Here is a 20663-nt window from a genome sequence, read left to right as displayed (position 1 = left end):
CACGGACCTACACAAGTAAGCCAGGCCAAGAAGAACTAGATTCCCCAACACTGCTCTCCACCCTGGTCACCATGTGCTCATGTTGGAGAGCCTCATCTCTCCAGACAGCTATCTTTCTCCTCCAGTGAATCTGAGTAGTTACTGCCCTGTGCTTACATGGGGCGGAGAAGGCAATGGCAACCCACTCTAGTACTCTTGCCTGGAAAATCCCATGGGCGGAGGAGCCTGGTAGGCTGCAGTCCATGGGGTTGCACAGAGTCAGACAAGACTGAAGCGACTTACCAGCAGCAGCAGCAGCAGCAGCAGCTTACATGGGGAAGTGTCTAGAAGGAGCGTTATTTTAATTCTTGCTTCCCATCTGTCTAGAGTGTGACATCTTGCTTTCAATAGTTGAGTTACTCAACACAAAGTGTGTTGGTAGCAAGAACAGGACAGAGGGATGATGCAGGGAAATGGCATGCAAACAGCCTCCCAGAGTCAAATTATTTTGAACAAAAATGTTAGGGGTTTGAATTTGATGTTCTTGAGAAAGACAAGGCCAAAAGGGGATATCACAGAACTGCCTGCCCATAATTCAATCCCATGACTATTGCAATGCAGCAATCATGTGTCCATATGGATTTCCTCGGCTAGACTACTTGAGGTCCCAAATGCAAGCTTATTATCACTATCCAGAAAAGTGCCTGGCTCATAGCAAAATTCAAGCATGACTCAATCAGTGAACATATAATGAATGCACAAATAGTTCTGAGGAAGTAGAAATTATAAATACGATTTAGATGCCATCCTCTCAAAATCTCTTTAAAGTAGCACACATGCATTTGCTTCATTACTTAACTATTTCTTTTTAAAACCATGTTTCCAGTGTCAAGAAATAATAATACTTTCCTTTAATAGCATGATGATAGAATTAAATCAATGGGACAAATTAATGAGAGGTAATGACAATGTTTCTTATGGGAGAGAAGAATAAAGGTCTCTTGATTTCAGAAACACCACGAAGAAAAAACCAAAACAGTTGGCCTGCATTTCCTCCTACAAGTCAGACTTTCATTCTTCACTTGGGATTTGTTCTTTCCAGGCACCAAGAGAAGATGGACAGCCATCCCTACATCAAATTGTACTGTCTTCCCCAAGCAGGCTCAGCTAGAAGGCAGAGGGGGCTGCTACACAGCGCTCAGCCGCCATTTCTGCCTTCCACCCCTGCAGAGCATGCAGATGTTTCCTGACATCTGCATGTCACCCAGTTCTACCTTTCTCATACCCAATTTCAGCACCCCTACCCTCCCTCTAGGCTATAAGGTTAGGTGGGATAGGAACCTAAGGCTGCCTGTCTCTGTGGTACAAAATGTTTTCCTCCATCTCAGATGTTAGGTCTTTTAAGAGGGCTGCTGCTGCTGCTGCTGCTGTCACTTCAGCCGTGTCTGACTCTGTGCGACCCCATAGACAGCAGCCCACTAGGCTCCTCTGTCCCTGGGATTCTCCAGGCAAGAACACTGGAGTGGGTTTGCCATTTCCTTTTCCAATGCATGAAGGTGAAAAGTGAAAGTGAAGTCGCTCAGTCGTGCCCAACTCTTAGCGACCCCATGGACTGCAGCCTACCAGGATCCTCTGTCCATGGGATTTTCCAGGCAAGAATACTGGAGTGGGTTGCCACTGCTAGTTAAGCATTCTGCCAAACAGAACTGCTGATGATTTTTTATTGCTGATGGTGCCCTTAATGGATTTTTATATAAAGACCTGCAGCATGAAATGACCTCAGAGACCATTTAGTAAAATCTCTTTATTTTAAAAATGACAAAATTATCACCCCAAGTCCATGGTTTACATTAGTATTCATTTTTGGTTATGTACGTTCTATGGATTAGGACAAATGTATGTATAATGACATGTATTCACTATGATAGTATCAATACAGAAAAATTTTTTTACTGCCATTAAAATCCTCTGTGCTCTGCCTACTATTCCTCACTCCTTCACTGATCTTTTTCTTGTTTCCACACTTCAGATGATAATGATGCATTAATTTAGGTTCACTGATGGTAACAAATGTATCACTCTGGCGGGGAGGGGGGGGGGCGCGTGGGGGGCGGGTGTTGAGAATTGGGGAGGCTGGCATGCCTCAGGGCAAGGTGGGTATGAGACATCTCTGTATCTTCCTCTCAATTTTTTCTCTGAACCTAGAACTGCCCTAACAAAAAAAATAACAAAGTCGTAAAAAATAACAAAATGGAGACTTTGGGAGGCTAAGTGACCTGCCCAAGGTCACAGAGCTGGTTCCCAGTGGACCAAGACTAGAATGCAGGGGCCTGATGTTGCAAGTTTTATGCACCGCACATTGCTACCCTGCATCCCATAATAACAATAAAAAGTCAAGAGATACTTGGAAATAGAGGAGGATCTCCTCTAGGTCCAACTGAATCACCCACTTGCTGCTCATGGGGAGAAGTGGGGCAGGTACTAAAATTTACATCTGGGTTCTGTTTTAACACCCCCCACCCAACCCCAACCACACACACCCTGGCACCTCCACACTTCTGCTCTTGCTGTGCTCTGCCTGGAAGACTTCCTTCTCCATCTTCAGCTGCTACTTGCTCCTGAAGGTGAAGCCTCCTCTGGGCAGAAACTCAGTCATAGAATACTGTAAATACTGTGTAAATACTGTACTCAATGGTTGCTTATTAGCCCTCCAATTAGACCCTGAGCTCCGTTAAGCAGGACTAGATCTTAAATTACCTTCGCATTTCCAGAGACAAACTCTGGGATGGAGTACCATTTATGTGCTCAGATCTAAAATTTCTTTTTTCCAGAGTACAGTTTAAGACTAGAAAACATTATCAAACAAAAATAAATATTGCTTCTACAATGAAGCAGCTGATAGAATATATGGAATATTGTACGTTTAAGAGTGCTGGTAGGGGACAAACTATGTTATTATGAGGATATACAGATATTCTTTCCTTCACATTAGAAACATGATTGACAACAGAACTGTAGTTTTTCGTTGTTCTGAAACTGCTAATAACCATTTAAAAATAATAGGTAATCATTTGCTTTAAAAATAAAAGGATCATACAAAATATATAAAGTATATAAAGAACAGTTTGGTCCTTGGTCATGGTACTTGCTGGGAGTCATTTTGGAAGGTTATAAGGCCATCAGTGATGAGGAGGCACAGATCAAATAATGAACCTGGAAACGTCTGGTTTTACATTGTGATCACATAAAAACAAGGTCAGTCACGAAGTTATTGCTTATAATCCCTGATACTTTATGATATTTGGCAAAACTAATACAATTATGTAAAGTTTAAAAAAAAAAAAATCCTTGCTACTTTAGGACTAAGATTACATTTAAATGTACTAAAGCAAAAAAAAAAAAAAAATTACAATAATCTACTTTGCAAGTGTCAAATAACCAACTGTTTGATTCAAGATTTTAAAAAAGGAAATGAACACACACCACACAAAGATGGTTAACCTGTTTTTTCCGACCACCTACACAATGTATAATAGTGCATAATTAGAAATAAATTTTAGGTCAAAAAACTTCACCTTTTTAAAGTATCTTTTGCTCTACTTTATAGGTTCCTGTGATTTGTATTTTCCCTAAAACACAACATTTGCTCTGTTCATTTATCTCATAAGGACTTGACAGAAATGCAAATATATGCATATATAAAAGTGGCTAGCTTAGATATGACAGCCCAGAATTTAGTAATTGTATAGGCTTTATGGCTGTTTCACTTACATATAAAATGAATTTTAGAGGACAAACATATTTGGTATTTATTCTAATGAAAGCTTATTAATCACAACATGTTTTTTGAAGGTTAATTATTTTTAAAACCTTCATTTTTTAAATTCAGATGATGTCCAGGCTCAGCCTTTTAAAAGGAATGTTGGTTTGTTAGATTGGGCCATCTTTCTTTATTTCCCTTAACATCCAAACATAAAATAAGGAGGAATGTAGGTCTATTAAACAATAAAATACTTGTAGCAATACTTTAAATTATTTGGCCCTCAAAAACATTGCTTAAGAAATCAAGTTCAGCTTAGTTGTCAGTTCAGTTCAGTCACTCAGTCGTATCTGACTCTTTCCGACCCCATGAACTGCAGCACGCCAGGCCTCCCTGTCCATCACCAACTCCCGGAGTTTACTCAGACTCACATCCATCGAGTCAGTGATGCCATCCAGCCATCTCATCCTCTGTTGTCCCCTTCTCCTCCTGCCCCCAATCTCTCCCAGCATCAGAGTCTTTTCCAATGAGTCAACTCTTCCCATGAGGTGGCCAAAGTACTGGAGTTTCAGCTTTAGCATCATTCCTTCCAAAGAAATCCCAGGGCTGATTTCCTTCAGAACAGACTGGTTGGATCTCCTTGAAGTCCAAGGGACTCTCAAGAGTCTTCTCCAACACCACAGTTCAAAAGCATCAATTCTTCGGCACTCAGCTTTCTTCACAGTCCAACTCTCACATCCATACATGGCCACAGGAAAAACCATAGCCTTGATTAGACGGACCTTTGTTGGCAAAGTAATGTCTCTGCTTTTGAATATGCTATCTAGGTTGGTCATAACTTTGCTTCCAAGGAGTAAGCGTCTTTTAATTTCATGACTGCAGTCACCCTCTGCAGTGATTTTGGAGCCCAGAAAAATAAAGTCTGACACTGTTTCCACTGTTTCCCCATCTATTTCCCATGAAGTGATGGGACCAGATGCCAATGATCTTAGTTTTCTGAATGTTGAGCGTTAAGCCAACTTTTCACTCTCCTCTTTCATTTTCATCAAGAGGCTTTTGAGTTCCTCTTCACTTTCTGCCATAAGGGTGGTGTCATCTGCATATCTGAGGTTATTGATATTTCTCCCTGCAATCTTGATTCCAGCTTGTGCTTCTTCCAGCCCAGCGTTTCTCATGATGTACTCTGCATAGAAGTTAAATAAGCAGGGTGACAATGTACAGCCTTGACGTACTCCTTTTCCTATTTGGAACCAGTCTGTTGTTCCATGTCCAGTTCTAACTGTTGCTTCCTGATCTGCATATAGGTTTCTCAAGAGGCAGGTCAGGTGGTCTGGTATTCCTATCTCTTTCAGAATTTTCCACAGTTTATTGTGATCCACACAGTCGAAGGCTTTGGCATAGTCAATAAAGCAGAAATAGATGTTTTTCTGGAACTCTCTTGCTTTTTTGGTGATCCAGCAGATGTTGGCAATTTACTCTCTGGTTCCTCTGCCTTTTCTAAAACCAGCTTGAACATCTGAAAGTTCACAGTTCACGTATTGCTGAAGCCTGGCTTGGAGAATTTTGAGCATTACTTTACCAACGTGTGAGATGAGTACAATTGTGCGGTAGTTTGAGCATTCTTTGGCATTGCCTTTCTTTGGGATTGGAATGAAAACTGACCTTTTCCAGTCCTGTGGCCACTGCTGAGTTTTCCAAATATGCTGGGATATTGGGTGAAGCACTTTCACAGCATCATCTTTCAGGATTTGAAATAGCTCAACTGGAATTCTATCACCTCCACTAGCTTTGTTCGTAGTGATGTTGTCTAAAGCCCACTGGACTTCACATTCCAGGATGTCTGCCTCTAGCTGAGTGATCACACCATCATGATTATCTGGGTTGTGAAGATCTTTTTTGTATAGTTCTTCTGTGTATTCCTGCCACCTCTTCTTAATATCTTTTGCTTCTGTTAGGTCCATACCATTTCTGTCCTTTATTGAGGCCATCTTCGCATGAAATGTTCCCTTGGTATCTCTAATTTTCTTGAAGAGATCTCTAGTCTTTCCCATTCTGTTGTTTTCCTCTATTTCTTTGCACTGATCACTGAAGAACACTTTCTTATCTCTTCTTGCTATTCTTTGGAACTCTGCATTCAGATGCTTATATCTTTCCTTTTCTCCTTTGCTTTTTGCTTCTCTTCTTTTCACAGCTATGTGTTACGCCTCCTCAGACAGCCATTTTGCTTTTTTGCATTTCTCTTCCATGGGGATGGTCTTGATCCCTGTCTCCTATACAATGTCACGAACCTCCGATCATAGTTCATCAGGCACTCTATCTATTAGATCTAGTCCCTTAAATCTATTTCTCACTTCCGCTGTATAATCATAAGGGATTTGATTTAGGTCATACCTGAGTGGTCTAGTGGTTTTCCCTACTTTCTTCAATTTAAGTCTGAATTTGGCAATAAGGAGTTAATGATCTGAGCCACAGTCAGCTCCTGGTCTTGTTTTTGTTGACTGTATAGAGCTTCTTCATCTTTGGCTGCAAAGAATATAATCAGTCTGATTTCGGTGTTGACCATCTGGTAATGTCCATGTGTAGAGTCTTCTCTTGTGTTGTTGGAAGAGGGTGTTTGCTATGACCAGTGTATTTTCTTGGCAAAACTCTATTAGCCTTTGCCCTGCTTCATTCTGTATTCCAAGGCCAAATTTGCCTGTTACTCCAGGTGTTTCTTGACTTCTTACTTTTGCATTCCAGTCCCCTATAATGAAAAGGACATCTTTTTTGGGTGTTAGTTCTAAAAGGTCTTGTAGGTCTTCATAGAACCATTCAACTTCAGCTTCTTCAGCGTTACTGGTTGGGGCATAGACTTGGATTACTGTGATATTGAATGGTTTGCCTTGGAAACGAACAGAGATCATTCTGTCATTTTTGAGACCGCATTCAAGTACTGCATTTCAGACTCTATTGTTGGCCACGATGGCAACTCCATTTCTTCTAAGGGATTCCTGCCCGCAGTAGTAGATATAATTGTCATCTAAGTTAAATTCACCCATTCCAGTCCATTTTAGTTCGCTGATTCCTAGAATGTCGACGTTCACTCTGGATCTGCTACTGGAGATCAGTGGAGAAAATAACTCCAGAAAGAATGAAGGGATGGAGCCAAAGCAAAAATAATACCCAGTTGTGGATGTGACTGGTGATAGAAGCAAGGTCCGATGCTGTAAAGAGCAGTATTGCATAGGAACCTGGAATGTCAGGTCCATGAATCAAGGCAAATTGGAAGTGGTCAAACAGGAGATGGCAAGAGTGAACGTCGACATTCTAGGAATCAGCTTAGTTGTAGGTAAATGTAATTATGTCCGAGGCTGGGATGGTTTACTCTCCTTTTGGCTGGAGGTTATACTTTTGTGGCTGGAAAAAATGCTCTTCAACAGCACTAACTAGTTCATCTAGTTCTTTCTTCAGCTGCTCGGGATCACTGCAAAATAAGGGGGAAAAAAATTCCAGGTCAGTGGATTATTCTGGAGCATGTTTTAAACACTCCCAATATCAAGCAACACTGATATTTACTCTTAAGTGAAGAGTTAAATCAGACAGAACTCCAGTTACTTAAGCATGGGAACACATCTGTGGCATGGATAAAAAGTCCATGAGACAATATTCATTATTTTCCCCAAAGGCTTCCCCAAGGTCTCTACTATAAACAAAACCACACCTTTGCACTTCTCATAAGAATTTTTTTTTTTTTGGCCATGTGAGGCATGTTGGATCTTAGTTCCCTGACCAAGGATTGAACCCCTGCCCCCTGCACTGGAAGTGCAGAGTCTTACCACTGGGCCACCAGGGAAGTCCCATAAGAATTTTCAAAACACACAATCTGTAGCCTAGCGTCCCTAAAAGTCCTGCAGGGTCCATACCTAACAGTGCAGAGAAAACTTTCATGACTCCAGTTGTCATTAAATCCCATTGAACTGTTATAGATATTTCCCGCAAGTCCTTGGTCTTGCAGGACATGACTGTTCCTGATCCTGTCTGTCTTCAAACTATTGGGAGCTTGGCTGAAGCCTCAGCTATAAAGCCTTCCCAGGATGGAAGAGATGGTGAGCCTCCTGGTGGGCCTCCTGGTCACTCACCAGGAACTCAGACTCCGAATCTTTTTAATTTTACTTTGGGAACAAAAAAGTCACAACTAAAGTTAGTGTGGAAATCTAGGGAACTAGATCTCTTTAACAAAATCAAGACTTTAAGCACGTGAAAAATACTCATTTATGTGCAAACAATTGGAGGATTGTTTAATAGATAAAACAGACTTATAATTAGACATTGTGTCTAATTTATGTGTCAGACTTATGTATCAGGCTACTAGCTGATGTGAGTTACTATATTTAAAACCAAGAAGTTCAATAAAAGAAATTTAAATCCCTCAATTCAAACTTTTAATACTTTATACCTGACCATCTTTAACAAAATGGGCAATCTGTGTAATTAGTTAAGATCATCCTTGCATTGCAACAGTTAACCAGTAAAACTAAAACAATCCATTTTATTACAGACAGTAATTCTGGCTCTATTACTTACTAGCTCTGTGCCCTTGGGCGAGTGACTTGACCTTTCAAAGGCCCAGATTCCTCTCTTGTAAAACTGAAATAAAAGACTATCCTCTCAAGAGAGTTGTTGTATAGATTGAGATAAATTATATAAAGCAATTAGCACAACCTGGCCCAAAAACCTCAATAAATGTAGCTATCATTATAATTATTTTTATCCCCATTGGTAACATATAAAGTAATTATGCTTCATAAATATATATGAATTATACAAGTCTTTTTTTCCTTCTCCAAAAATGTGCTTTGAGGAAAATAACAGTTCTCAGGAAGGCACACTGGCTAATAATTACTGTGCGTTTTTTTTTTTTTTTAAACAATATCCATTAAACTAAAACTCATCAATGAATTTAATTTACTATGTATCTCCTGCTGGTTTTGTTTATCTGTTAGAATCCTGCTTGACATAATTATTACCTAATTTTTGAGACAGTAAGAGAGGTTCTTTGTTCTTAGGAGATGAGTATTAAAGTCTGCAACGTATTTTCAAATGGCTGAGAAAAATATGAGAGCAAATATTGCCAAACACTAGCGACTGCTGAGACTAGGTTGGGGAGGCAAACTATGGCTTTCGGCCTGTTTGAGTAGTTTTATTGGGAAATAGCCACGACCACTCTTTTATGTCTGTGGGTGCTTTCCATCCACAACAGTAGAGCTGCATGCTTGTAACAAGGATTGTGTGTAAACCTAAAATAGTTACTATTTGGCTCTTTACAGAAAGTTTGCCAACCCCTAGTCTATATGAGGAGTATGTGCTTATTCACTACACTATTTCTACATTTCTATAGGTTTGAAATTTTTCAAAATAAAAAGTTGGACAAAACTAAAGACGTCAAGGGAATTCCCTGGTGGTCCAGTGGTTTAGGACTCCGTGCTTTGACTGGCGAGGGTGCAGATTCAAACCCTGGTCATGGAACTAAGATCTCACAAGTCGTGCGGCATGGCCAACCACCCCCGCCCCCCCCAAAAAACCAATAGTAATAATAAAAAAAACCAAAGACATCAACCCCAACAAAAAATTTTAAAGGTAGTACTTATATTTGAAAAAAGATTTTCAATTCTAAAGAGTTAGTGGGTTGTGGAATTCTACAAATGAATAGAATTCATGATATAAAATATATTAATAATATTTAGCATTATCAGAAAATAAGGAAACCTTAGCCATGGGTTTATGGCTGTTGTGATAGGTATGTTGATGCCTTGCTTGAGTCCAGACATCATATCTATGGACTAACGTCCCAGTTTTCTGATCCTGTCTGTCTTCAAACTATTGGGAGCTTGGCTGAAGCCTTGTGTGTAAGACCTTCCCAGGATAGAAGAGATGGGGAGCCTCCTAGTGGGCCTGCTGGTCACTCACCAAGAACTCAGATCCCCTGTTTATCTTTTTAATTTTACTCTGGGAACAAAAAGGTCACAATTAAAGTATAAACAAAAATCTAGGGAACTAGATCTCTTTATCGAAATCAAGATTTTAAGCATGTGGAAAATACTCATTTATGTGCAAACAACTGGAGGGTTGATAATAGATAAAACAGACTTATAATTAGACATTTCTCAATGACGATAATAAAACGGCAAAGTTTCCAAGTATCTTCATCAATTTAGAAACTAATATTTGAATTTAAGTCCACTCAATAAGCCATGTAAAAAATGTAAATACTATAGACCCTTGAGTAGTAAGTTGTATTGTTATTTATAAAAGAAAGTTTTTTTTAAAAAAACATTACATATATTTTCACAGGATAATGAAAAGGAAAAGATAAATATATAGAGAAAATAGATCTTTTTGTTTTTTAAATTTTTTGTCCATGCTGCATGGCATGTGGGATCTTAGCTACCCAACCAAGGATCAAACTTGAACCTCCTGCAGCAGAAGTGCAGTTTTAACTACAGGATCACCAGGGAAATTCCCTGAATATAGATCTTTAAATTGGACTTAATGTTCATTTGTTTTCAAAACAGTGAGTCACAGAAATATGGAAACACTAAGTAAGAATGAGAATGAGAATTATTCAGAAGATTCAGGGCTCATTTGGATGTAGCTTGCTATTTCCTTTATGATAAACTCCCCGACAGGTGAATATTCTGAGTTCTTGTACTCAAGGTTTATAGTTTTGTTTTACTATTTCTTGCTTTGCTGCTGGCACTCACTTCTCCCTGATTACGGAAAGTCTAACTGCAACACATCTTCCCCAGCCCCTCTAACCTGCTACATTTAATCTGTTATTGGCTGGCTAATTTAGGATGCTCAGAAAATTTCCTTTGCTCTTATTTCCACATAATGAAAATTTGGTTCACAAGCCAGAAAAACCCTCTGATCAATGCTCTGGGGTGTATGTGCCATTACCACCTAGACAGACTTATGCTGTCCACTACAGCAGCCACTAGTAACACGTGGCTATGGTGCACTTGCAATGTGGCTGGTGCAAATAAGGAACTGAACTGAAATTTCAAATTGCATATGTGGCTCATATTTTATTTCTGTTGGATAGCACTGACTTAACTCACTTTAAAAAAAAATTTCCTGATTTTGAACTGTATTCTGAATAGAGAAGTGAAAGCTAAGCGACTGTTAAATGTGTACTATTACATTTACATATGCTAGCTACATGTACCATGGCTGATACAGTTCCAAATGTTACAGGTGTTGGAAACTGAGTGACTCAAACCCTTTCAGTTCAGTCGCTCAGTCGTGTCCAATCTTTGCGACCCCATGGACTGCAGCACGCCAGGCTTCCCTGTCCATCACCAATTCCCAGAGCTTACTCAAACTCATGTCTGTCGAGTCAGTGATGCCATCCAACCACCTCATCCTCTGTCAACCCCTTCTCTTCCTGCCTTCAATTTTTCCCAGCATCAGGATCTTTTTCACTTAGTCAGTTCTTCGCAGCAGGTGGCCAAAGTATTGAAGTTTCAGCTTCAGCATCAGTCCTTCCAATGAATATTCAGGACTGATTTCCTTTAGGATTGACTGGTTTGATCTCCTTGCAGTCCAAGGGACTCTCAAGAGTCTTTTCCAACACCACAGTTCAAAGGCATCAATTCTTTGGCACTCAGCTTTCTTTATAGTCCAAACTTTTACAAAGTCACAAAACATGACCTTGAAGCTACTAGACTGTCAGCTCTTTGGCGGTAAGGACACTTTCTGCTGTGACTCTTTATCTTCCCCCAAACCCAGCATGACTTACACACGATGGATGCTCAAAGATATTTGTTGAATGGATTTGTAATTGATTGGATGGATTTCATTAATTTCATTAATTTAATCCACTAATTCATTAATGGATTTTAATTCATTTGTACCAGGGACATGGAGAAAAAGTCACTGGTGCCAGCCTCAAATAAAAAGTACTAGAAAAAGGAAATTTTATTGATATTACTGAAATTAGGAAGTTTCCCATGCAGGGAAATTTTAGAAGGAAATAAGTAGGAAGTAAGCACTCCTGTTTCTCAACACTTCAAACAGCTGTTAAAATCACAATACTGCTGCAGGTTCTGAAACAACATTCTTACTTAAACTACATACTGGACAGATGAGCTATTTTACTTAGTGTCTGCAGAGAATTTAGGAAGTTTAAGGAATAAAAACTACAGCTGCTGCCATCCATACCTATTTCCAGGTGGGGCGCACAGTTCCAAATAGTACTTGATTTTGGGCTCTGTCCCACTGGTCCGCATGGTGGCCACGCCTCCATTAGCAAAGCTAAAGGTGATCATTTGGCTGCTTTTACTAGTCGGGAGAATCTAGGAATTAATTTTCATGTTATAAATTTATTAGTAAGTAGCAACGTAAGTTGTTTTTTACCTAACTAATATTTTTCCTCAAATAAGCAAGAAAGTAAATGCAAAAAAAAGAACACATTTGAGGAAGTTAGAAAATGTACTCGGTATAAATGAAATAAATAATAATAAGGCAATTTGTGAAAATAAAGTAACTTTGTATACTACTTTTTACCTCTGTAGTTTTATTAAAGCTACTAAAAGTTTTTCTAAAATCAAAAGACACCCTTTCACAATAAATTGTTTTAAACCGATTAATAATGCATTACAAAACCCCACAAAACAATGAAATAGGCTTATTTCACTTTCAAAAGCTTCTGGTATATGTATCATGGCTGACTGCTCTTCAAACTCTACTAAAGTGACCAAAGTATTAAAATAAAAAAGCACGCAAGGGCAAAGCAGCAGCAGCTGTTGAGGGGTCTGCCAAACAATCATGGCAGTCAGAAACCAGATGAAGGGGCGGAAGGAGCCTGCTGGAACACAGGACAATGAGCAGGGGGCGCCTACAACAGGCAGACGAGAACTGAGTCAGGATGCTCTGCAGAACCCTGGCAGAGCTCACTAACCAGGGCACCAGGTACTGCAAAGGGCAGGCGTGAGGCAAAGGCAGACAAAGGCAGCATCTGAAAGGAGCTATTCGATCCTCCCAGATCCTCAACTTCTGCCCATGTGGTCAACAAACCACCTCATCAGGAGACGCCTTAAATCTCTGGTATAACTGAAACAGAAGAGCTTAGAAGTTGGGGACACTGGGCATCATGGAAGGCAGGGCATGGAGAAAACTGAAAGTAACTCAGAGTCCCCACACTGGACACTAGCACCCCTCGTCCCAGGTCCCATGGACCTCTCCTCCACTTCCAGGGACTCAGCATCCCAGCTTATTACCCTTAGACAGGAGACTAGGGTGACAGCGAGGCGTCCCCAGAAGACCTTGAAGGAAATAAAGACAATTCATAGGAAGAAAGATCTACATTAAAAAAAAGCTGTAATTAATATCCTTAATAGAGATATGATATACATGAAACAAGATATTACTTTTAATAGAGGAAAAAGAGCTGAAATGTTCAAAGAAGCAGACATTTAATGTTGAGGTAATCTCCCCAAAAGTAGGAAAGGAAGACACAGATGGACAACGGGAAGACAGAAACTTTGAAAGTAGAACATCACTCCAGGAGGGTCAGCATCTAAGAACTTGTCAAGAAGAACTTGTCAAGAAGGGGAGAACAGAAAATTTGAGGGAAAAGGTTATTTGGAAAACAACCATCCAGCCCCCTTCTTTGAAAAAATTCAAGAGTTTCTCAGGACGGAAAAAAATGACTCCATAGGCCAACAAAGACCAACCAAGTGTCCAGAAAAATGAAAGAAAGGAGGCCCATACTAAAAGCTTATCACTGAAATTCTGAACCCAAGGTTTAGTGGAATGTTCCTAATACTTTCCACAGAGGAAAAAACAATTGCATAGAAAGGACTGAATGAGTATAGCATCCTTATCCCTGGATGCAGCACACAGCAGGTCCCAGCTATTTCCTGAATAAATGAATGATGGATGCTCCAGAGCTTAACAAACATGGAGCAATGCTTTCAAATCTGTGAGTCAACAAAGTGTGCAGGTAGAGCAAGACATTTTCAGACCTAAACACCTCTAAAAATTTACCTCTATTCACTTCTTCTTAGGAAGATACTAGAAAATGTGATTTAGGAAGCTAATTATAAAAAGGGGTCCAGGAGCAAGGGATATAACCCCAGAGAGTAGTGAAGAGCATCCCCAGGATGACAGCTGGGCATTCAACCCAGAGAGCAGTGGGCCCTCCCCAGAGAAAGTGGCCAGGAGGGAGGCCGTTGGAAACAAGATGGAGCCAACAGAAGCACGGAATCACTGGACTAGGTAGAAAACCCTACTGAAAGCTGTTTGAAGGATGTGGGAAGAACTGGTGAGGAATACATAGAAATCCATGCAGATGAAAGAACAAAGCAGCTATTAATTACAGAAAAAATAATTCTTTATACAATGTAAGGGGAACCTAAGCAAAGTACACTACTCAGCTAAGCAGAAAACAATAGCTACTAGTCCTCATAATACAAGCTTGGAATCTGATGTTGCCAAAACCTGTGGTACAAACAAATGTACTGCAGGCACAGGGGAGAAGAGTTGTGAATGTCGCAACTCTAAGAACCAAATCCCTATTTCCATCATGTTGTTACGTTAGGTCGCTTTAGTACTGTCTGACTCTTTGCGACCCTATGGAGTATAGCTTGCCAGGCTCTTCTGTCCATGCGATTTTCCGGGCAAGAATACTGGAGTGGGGTTGCCATTTCCTCCTCCAATCTCCATCATAGAAAATTAATAAAGCCTAACACTGATAAGTCAAAGCATCACCACATGAGCATGTTATTTAGAAATCTGGTGGTAAATACCAGAGAAACAACTGAGAGGGAAGGTGGTTTTCTTGACACATGGCAATGAAATGGTAGGAGGTAGAACTGCCAAGTTTCTTCATAACCCTTTAATACTATTTGCCTTTTAAAAACATATTGTGTGCAGATGTAAATTAAAAAATATAAAAAGGAGAATATTAAAGCAAATGTCCAGCATCTCATAGGGATATTCTTACTCTTCTTCCCCTACCCACTTGCCATAGTTAGCAATACTATCTTCTGCCATATTTGTGCCTTCTTTTGACTCCAGTTGGGGATCCACATGGCAGGAAGAATTTGAACTCATGTGCTATAGCTAACAACTCCCATATGAATGAATGAATTAGTGTTAGTTGCTCAGTCATGTGCAACTCTGTGCAACCCCATGAACTATAGCCTGCCACATTCCTCTGTCCATGGAATTCTCCAAGCAAGTACACTGGAGTGAGTAGCCATTCCTTTCTCCAGGGGATCTTCCCGACCCAGGGATTGAGCCTGGGTATCCTACTCTGCAGGTGGATTCTTTACCATTTGAGCCACCAGGGAAGCCCCAACAACTCCCATATAGTCAGAGAATAGGGTAAAACTAAGGAGGAAGCTAACAGTAGTTCTCAAGGCTGGACGAGTAACATCAGCATCAGCAGGGCACTTATTAGAAAGGCAGACAAGGGGTGGGCTGCAGCGCTCAGTGTTTTAACCTGGCCACTAGGTGATTCTGGTGTTTTTTCAAGTTCAGCTGCTGAAAGAGAGGAAAAGCCAGATGTGCAATCAGAAGACCCAGATTCTACCCAGACCATCACCAATTAGCTTCTAACCATAGGCAGGTCTTACACTTCTGAGTGTAGTCATCCCTCGGCACCCATGGAGGGTGCCAGGAGCCCCTGCAGATACCAAAATCCACAGATGCTTGAGTCCATTATATACACTAGTGTAGTAAGTTGACCCTCGGGGTTTATGATGTGAAACCCTAAGATACCCAGAGCCGACTGTATCGATTTCCTGCTGTGTTAAAAGATGGCATGGGCTGAGATGACTAGTGAGAATCCCTGTAGTTTTAGCTCATGTTTTAAAATTATCTCTATATTTTAATAGCTTATTTATAATAATGCCTAAAATCAGCTTCAATTAATTATATGATTAAATAGGTTGAACTATTCAAAGCACAGTGAAAAAGTAAATCGAGAAGACTTTAACTGATAAAAAACATTACTTACAGCTTTTTTATCAGGTTCGTTATCATCATAGCCAGTTGTAAGGTCCCTAATGTGAGAAATCTCAAATCTGCCACAAGTTTTTGGATAATTACTCTTCCCATCATAGTTTCTAAGGTTTTCAAATAATTGTTTAATAGTTTCTTGATCATGGCAGATAAAATACGAAGCTCTGGTGATATGGTAGCCATACCTATCAATACAAACATGGTTACATGCAAATGAGGGACAAATAATTGGGCACAGTGTACACTGAACATGTATCTATCAAACAGTATATTCTAAAACAAACAACCACGACTAATTTCAAAGGAGTAATTCAGCATTAAATAAAGAGGTCCAACAATCTACACCAGGAATCACTGCCCTGCTGTGTGGCCCTCAGTCTCTGTTTGTAAGTAAAAGTTTTATCATTGGAATACAGCCACGTCATGCCCATTACCTTGTGTCTGGTTGCTTTTGCACTAGAAAGGCAGAAATAAGTAATTGCTACAAAGACTAAATAGATGTTTAATGAACACATTTAGTCTTTTTCAACACTGGACATTTAAAAAATCACATTCTTCCCTTAGCCATTTCTGCAGCTAACGTTCTCATTTATTAAGGATTAACGTCATCATGAATGGTAATTACTATTAACTGCTTAAGTAGCAAAAGGAAAAGGTGATCTCTTATTTAGTTTTCATACGAAATAGAATTCATAACTAAAGCAAGAGCATCAGAAAGAATATGAGTATCGGGTGCACAAGAAGAGAGTAAAACATTAAAAAATATTCCTGTGTGGGGATGCATGTTAATTGTATCCACTGTGATCATTTCACAATATAGACATACACTGAATCACTGTGTTGTATACCTGAACTGATAAAAAAAATTACTTCAATTAAATAGTCAATAGAAACTTACTCAACATAGATGGCTTTTAGCTGCTGAGACAAAGACAAATTCTTGGTTGCTAGAAAGCTGGCCAACTCTGCAGTTATGACGGCAGCGCTGACTCCATCTTTGTCCAGCACGAAAGGGCAGCACATATATCCTGCAGAAACACGAGTCATACACATATCCTGAGGATTGGGTCCTTTTACACACTTAGGATACACACATCTATATGCATCCTGCCTATTGCATGAGAGGTTGTCAAGGATGTAAATGATTCTCATTCACCACCATTGTATTTAAGAATCTAGCCCAGTGCCTAGCGGGTCTTCACGAAGTATTTGTTGAGTACAAACTACTATGTATAAAATAAATGATATATAAGGATGCATTGTACAACACAAGGAGTCTAGCCAATATTTTATAATAACTATAAATGAAGTATAGTCTATAAAAGTATTGAATCACTATGTTGTAAACCTGAAACTAATATAATATGGATGTGCTCAGATGCTCAGTTGTGTCCAACTCTTCGCAACCGCATGGACTGTATTCTGCAAGGCTTATCTGTCCATGGGATTCTCCAGGAAAGAATACTAGAATGGGTTGCCATGCCCTCCAGGGATCCATGCCCTCCATAATAGATCAGCCCAGGGATTGAGCCCTCATCTCTTAGGTCTCCTGCACTGGCAGGCAGGTTCTTTACCTGTGCCACCTGGGAAGCCCTCAGGTCAGTTCAGTTCAGTCGCTCAGTCGTGTCCAACTCTTTGTGACTCCATGGACTGCAGTACGCCAGGCTTCCCTGTCCATCACCAACTCCAGGAGCTTACTCAAACTCATGTCCATTGAGTTGGTGATGCCATCCAACCATCTCATCCTCTGTCATCCCATTCTCCTGCCTTCAATCTTCCCAGCATCAGGGTCTTTTCAAATGAGTCAGTTCTTCGCATCAGGTGGCCTAACTATTGGAGTTTCAGCTTCAGCATCAATCCTTCTAATGAATATTCAAGACTGATTTCCTCTAGGATGGACTGGTTGGATCTCCTTGCAGTCCAAGGGACTCTCAAGAGTCTTCTCCAACACCACAGTTCAAAAGCATCAATTCTTCAGCACTCAGATTTCTTCATAGTCCAACTCTCACATCCATACATGACTACTGGAAAAACCACAGCTTTGACTAGGATGGACCTTTGTTGGCAAAGTAATGTCTCTGCTTTTTAACATGCTGTCTAGGTTGGTCACAACTTTTCTTCCAAGGAGTAAGTACCTTTTAATTTCATGACTGCAGTCACCATCTGCAGTGGTTTTGGAGCCCCCCAAAATAAAGTCAGCCACTGTTTCCACTGTTTCCCCATCTATTTGCCATGAAGTGATGGGACCGGATGCCATGATCTTAGTTTTCTGAATGTTGAACTTTAAGCCAACTTTTTCACTCTCCTCTTTCACTTTCATCAAGAGGCTCTTTAGTTCTTCTTTGCTTTCTGCTATAAGTGTGGTGGCATGTGCTTATCTGAGGTTATTGATAGTTCTCCCTGCAATCTTGATTCCAGCTTGTGCTTCATCCAGCCCAGCATTTCTCATGATGTACTCTGAATATAAGTTAAATAAGCAGGGAAGCCCTCAACTATGCTTTAATTTAAAAAAAAAAAAAAAAAAGGAACAAAAAGAGGAAGTATTTGTTGAATAAACTGTAAGGAGAGTCTCCCTTCTAGACAAAATGTCCTCATTTTCCAGGTCTAGCCCTTCAGCTCACACAAAATTGTTTCTAATTGCTCGAGTCGATGCTTATTCTGTCTTCTCTGAATTCCCATAGTTTTTGCCAGTACCTGATTCACCTTGACAGTGAGCCTCTACTCTTTTGTGTGGTTACTAACCTCACCTATATAAACTACTGTAGGCTAACATCAGTTCATCCATTTCCTTCAGGGTCCATATGTAATTGATAAGCAAAAAATATTTGATAAACAAATTTTGGGGCTTCCCAGGTAGCACTAGTGGTAAAAAAAAATCACCTGCTAATGCAGGAGACATAAGAGATGAAGGTTCAATCCCTGGGTCAGGAAGATCCCCTGGAGGAGGGCATGACAACCCACTCCAGTATTCTTGCCTAGAGGATCCCATGGACAGAGGAGCCTGGTGGGCTATGGTCCATATGGTTGCAAAGAGTTGGACACGACTGAAGCAACTTAGCACACACATAGTAACTTTTACTAAATAAACAGCTAAAATATCCCCAGCACAAACATTTGCATTTCACGTTTCTATTGCTGGCTCTCTTTTTCGCTCATTTATAGTGATTATTTAAGACAAGTGTTTTCCCATCATCCTGGCTGGTTCTTTCAGGTGATACTCACTCTGATGGAAGTCCTACAACTGTGGCTTCTCCTTTCTTCTGGACATATCTCTGCAGGGCACTCTCTGACGGGCAATGAACTATATGTGCCCTGATACCAATACCACAGTAAGGAAATACCACAGCTCCCCAAGTAGGAGGATTTTCTTAAGCTACTACAGCCAAGTACAAAACACAACTATTCACAGTCATCAGGGGAGAGGATTCACTTCCTTACATGAATGGCTTGATTATTTGTGAGATATTCTTTTCAGCTAAAAAAAAATCTGTGACACAAACTCTGGGATTTGACAGTTCAGCATTTGCAGAGGGTCACAGAAGAAAAGCAAACTGCATGCTTCTGTTTCATTGTTATTCTTTGAACCCAAATCCAAATCTTTGCCCGTTTATTTGCATTCTATAAATTAACTGATCACGTGATTATGGTGCTCAACTCTTACCAATAGCTTCTTCAAATGCAAATAGGACATTTTTCCCCTGGTCTATCAGCTGTTTGGCTCGATTTCCCATCCACTTAAAGCCAGTTAATGTTTCCTAAAAGGATAATCCAAGAGAGAAGAAATGCCTTAGACTTTCTCCAGAGCAAAAGAAAGGGAAAGGGGCAACTCTCCCAAACACTATACCTCGAAGTGAAAGCCCTCCTTCAAGGCGATGGCTCGCAGGATTTTGGAAGAGACGGTGCTGGACAACATGTATAAGTTTTGGAGGGCGCTGTGATCTTGGTTCTTTTCTTTCCAAGAAGTAAAGAGCCACCAGCCCAGGAGGGCCCCCAACTCATTGCCTGAAAACACTTTCCATTTGCCACTGAAAGAAAAAACCACCTATGCATGACAATAATCTTAAGAGAGTGCTTAACTGTAAGCGGCAAATATGGACAGAACAATTAAGCCAAACAAGGCTCCAAGGGGCCTCTGCAGGACTGTTCTCACTATTCTTTCTTGTTGTTGTTGTTCTCATTATTCTTGTTCACATAACAGAAGTGTGGCTACCACTGCACAAACATCTGAGCAGCTACCGTGTCTCAGCCAGTTTGCCTAGACAAACATCTATCTTTGAAAATTTTTAAGTATGTCAATGATGACACAGAAATGCTTTTATCTCAGTCTTCAGCAAAGGCTTTGGTTTTAAACATAACAGATACATGCTGGCAAGATGCCCCCCAAGTATAATAGCTTATATATTTCAATTTTTTTGCCCAGCACTGCAGATTCTGAGAGAGAGCTTACCATTCCTTAAGATTCAGCACAGTACTCACAGTCTGGACACCAGAGAACAGGCCTGCAACGGTCCCTTTGTGAAGTCAAGGTGGTTACAAGCATACCTCACATGTGATCATGTAGCACCTCAGCTTACATTTCTAAACACTGACACAGAATTGAACCTGTTTTGTCATAAGTGAAAGTCTTAACCCTTTGGCAGCACCAAACTGTCCCCAAACATCACACATGCTGTTTGACCTGCAAAACTACTTGGAGGCTGTGTACTTTTCAACTTTCCTCCTAATCCATCACTGCTCTGTGCAAACTCTACAGTCACACTTATCTCAAGCATTGCAGCACCCCACAGGCATGCTCTCTGGTCTCAGTTCAGTCAGTCAGTTTAGTCGCCCAGTTATGTCTGACTCTTGGCGACCCCATGAAACACAGCACACCAAGCCTCCCTGTCCATCACCAACTCCCGGAGTTCACCCAAACCCA

The 20663-nt window shown here is 40.4% G+C and overlaps 1 protein-coding gene across 1 annotated transcript in view; it reads right to left on the bottom strand.

The window, feature by feature from the left end:
• Positions 1 to 5901: 5901 nt before the first annotated feature.
• Positions 5902 to 20663, bottom strand: part of PGM2 (phosphoglucomutase 2) — a 37348-nt gene continuing 22586 nt past the window's right edge. The window contains exons 9-14 of the mRNA XM_027544245.1: positions 19590 to 19770; positions 19407 to 19500; positions 16644 to 16773; positions 15741 to 15930; positions 11939 to 12072; positions 5902 to 7202 (exon numbers count right to left, since the gene is read on the bottom strand). Coding sequence (XP_027400046.1) covers positions 7100 to 7202; positions 11939 to 12072; positions 15741 to 15930; positions 16644 to 16773; positions 19407 to 19500; positions 19590 to 19770 — 832 coding nt within the window. The 3' untranslated portion in view covers positions 5902 to 7099. The remainder of the gene's footprint in view (positions 7203 to 11938; positions 12073 to 15740; positions 15931 to 16643; positions 16774 to 19406; positions 19501 to 19589; positions 19771 to 20663) is intronic.

The sequence above is a fragment of the Bos indicus x Bos taurus genome, chromosome 6 (assembly GCF_003369695.1).
Source record: "Bos indicus x Bos taurus breed Angus x Brahman F1 hybrid chromosome 6, Bos_hybrid_MaternalHap_v2.0, whole genome shotgun sequence".
NCBI lineage: Eukaryota > Metazoa > Chordata > Mammalia > Artiodactyla > Bovidae > Bos > Bos indicus x Bos taurus.
This window is presented reverse-complemented; position numbering and strand designations above follow the sequence as displayed.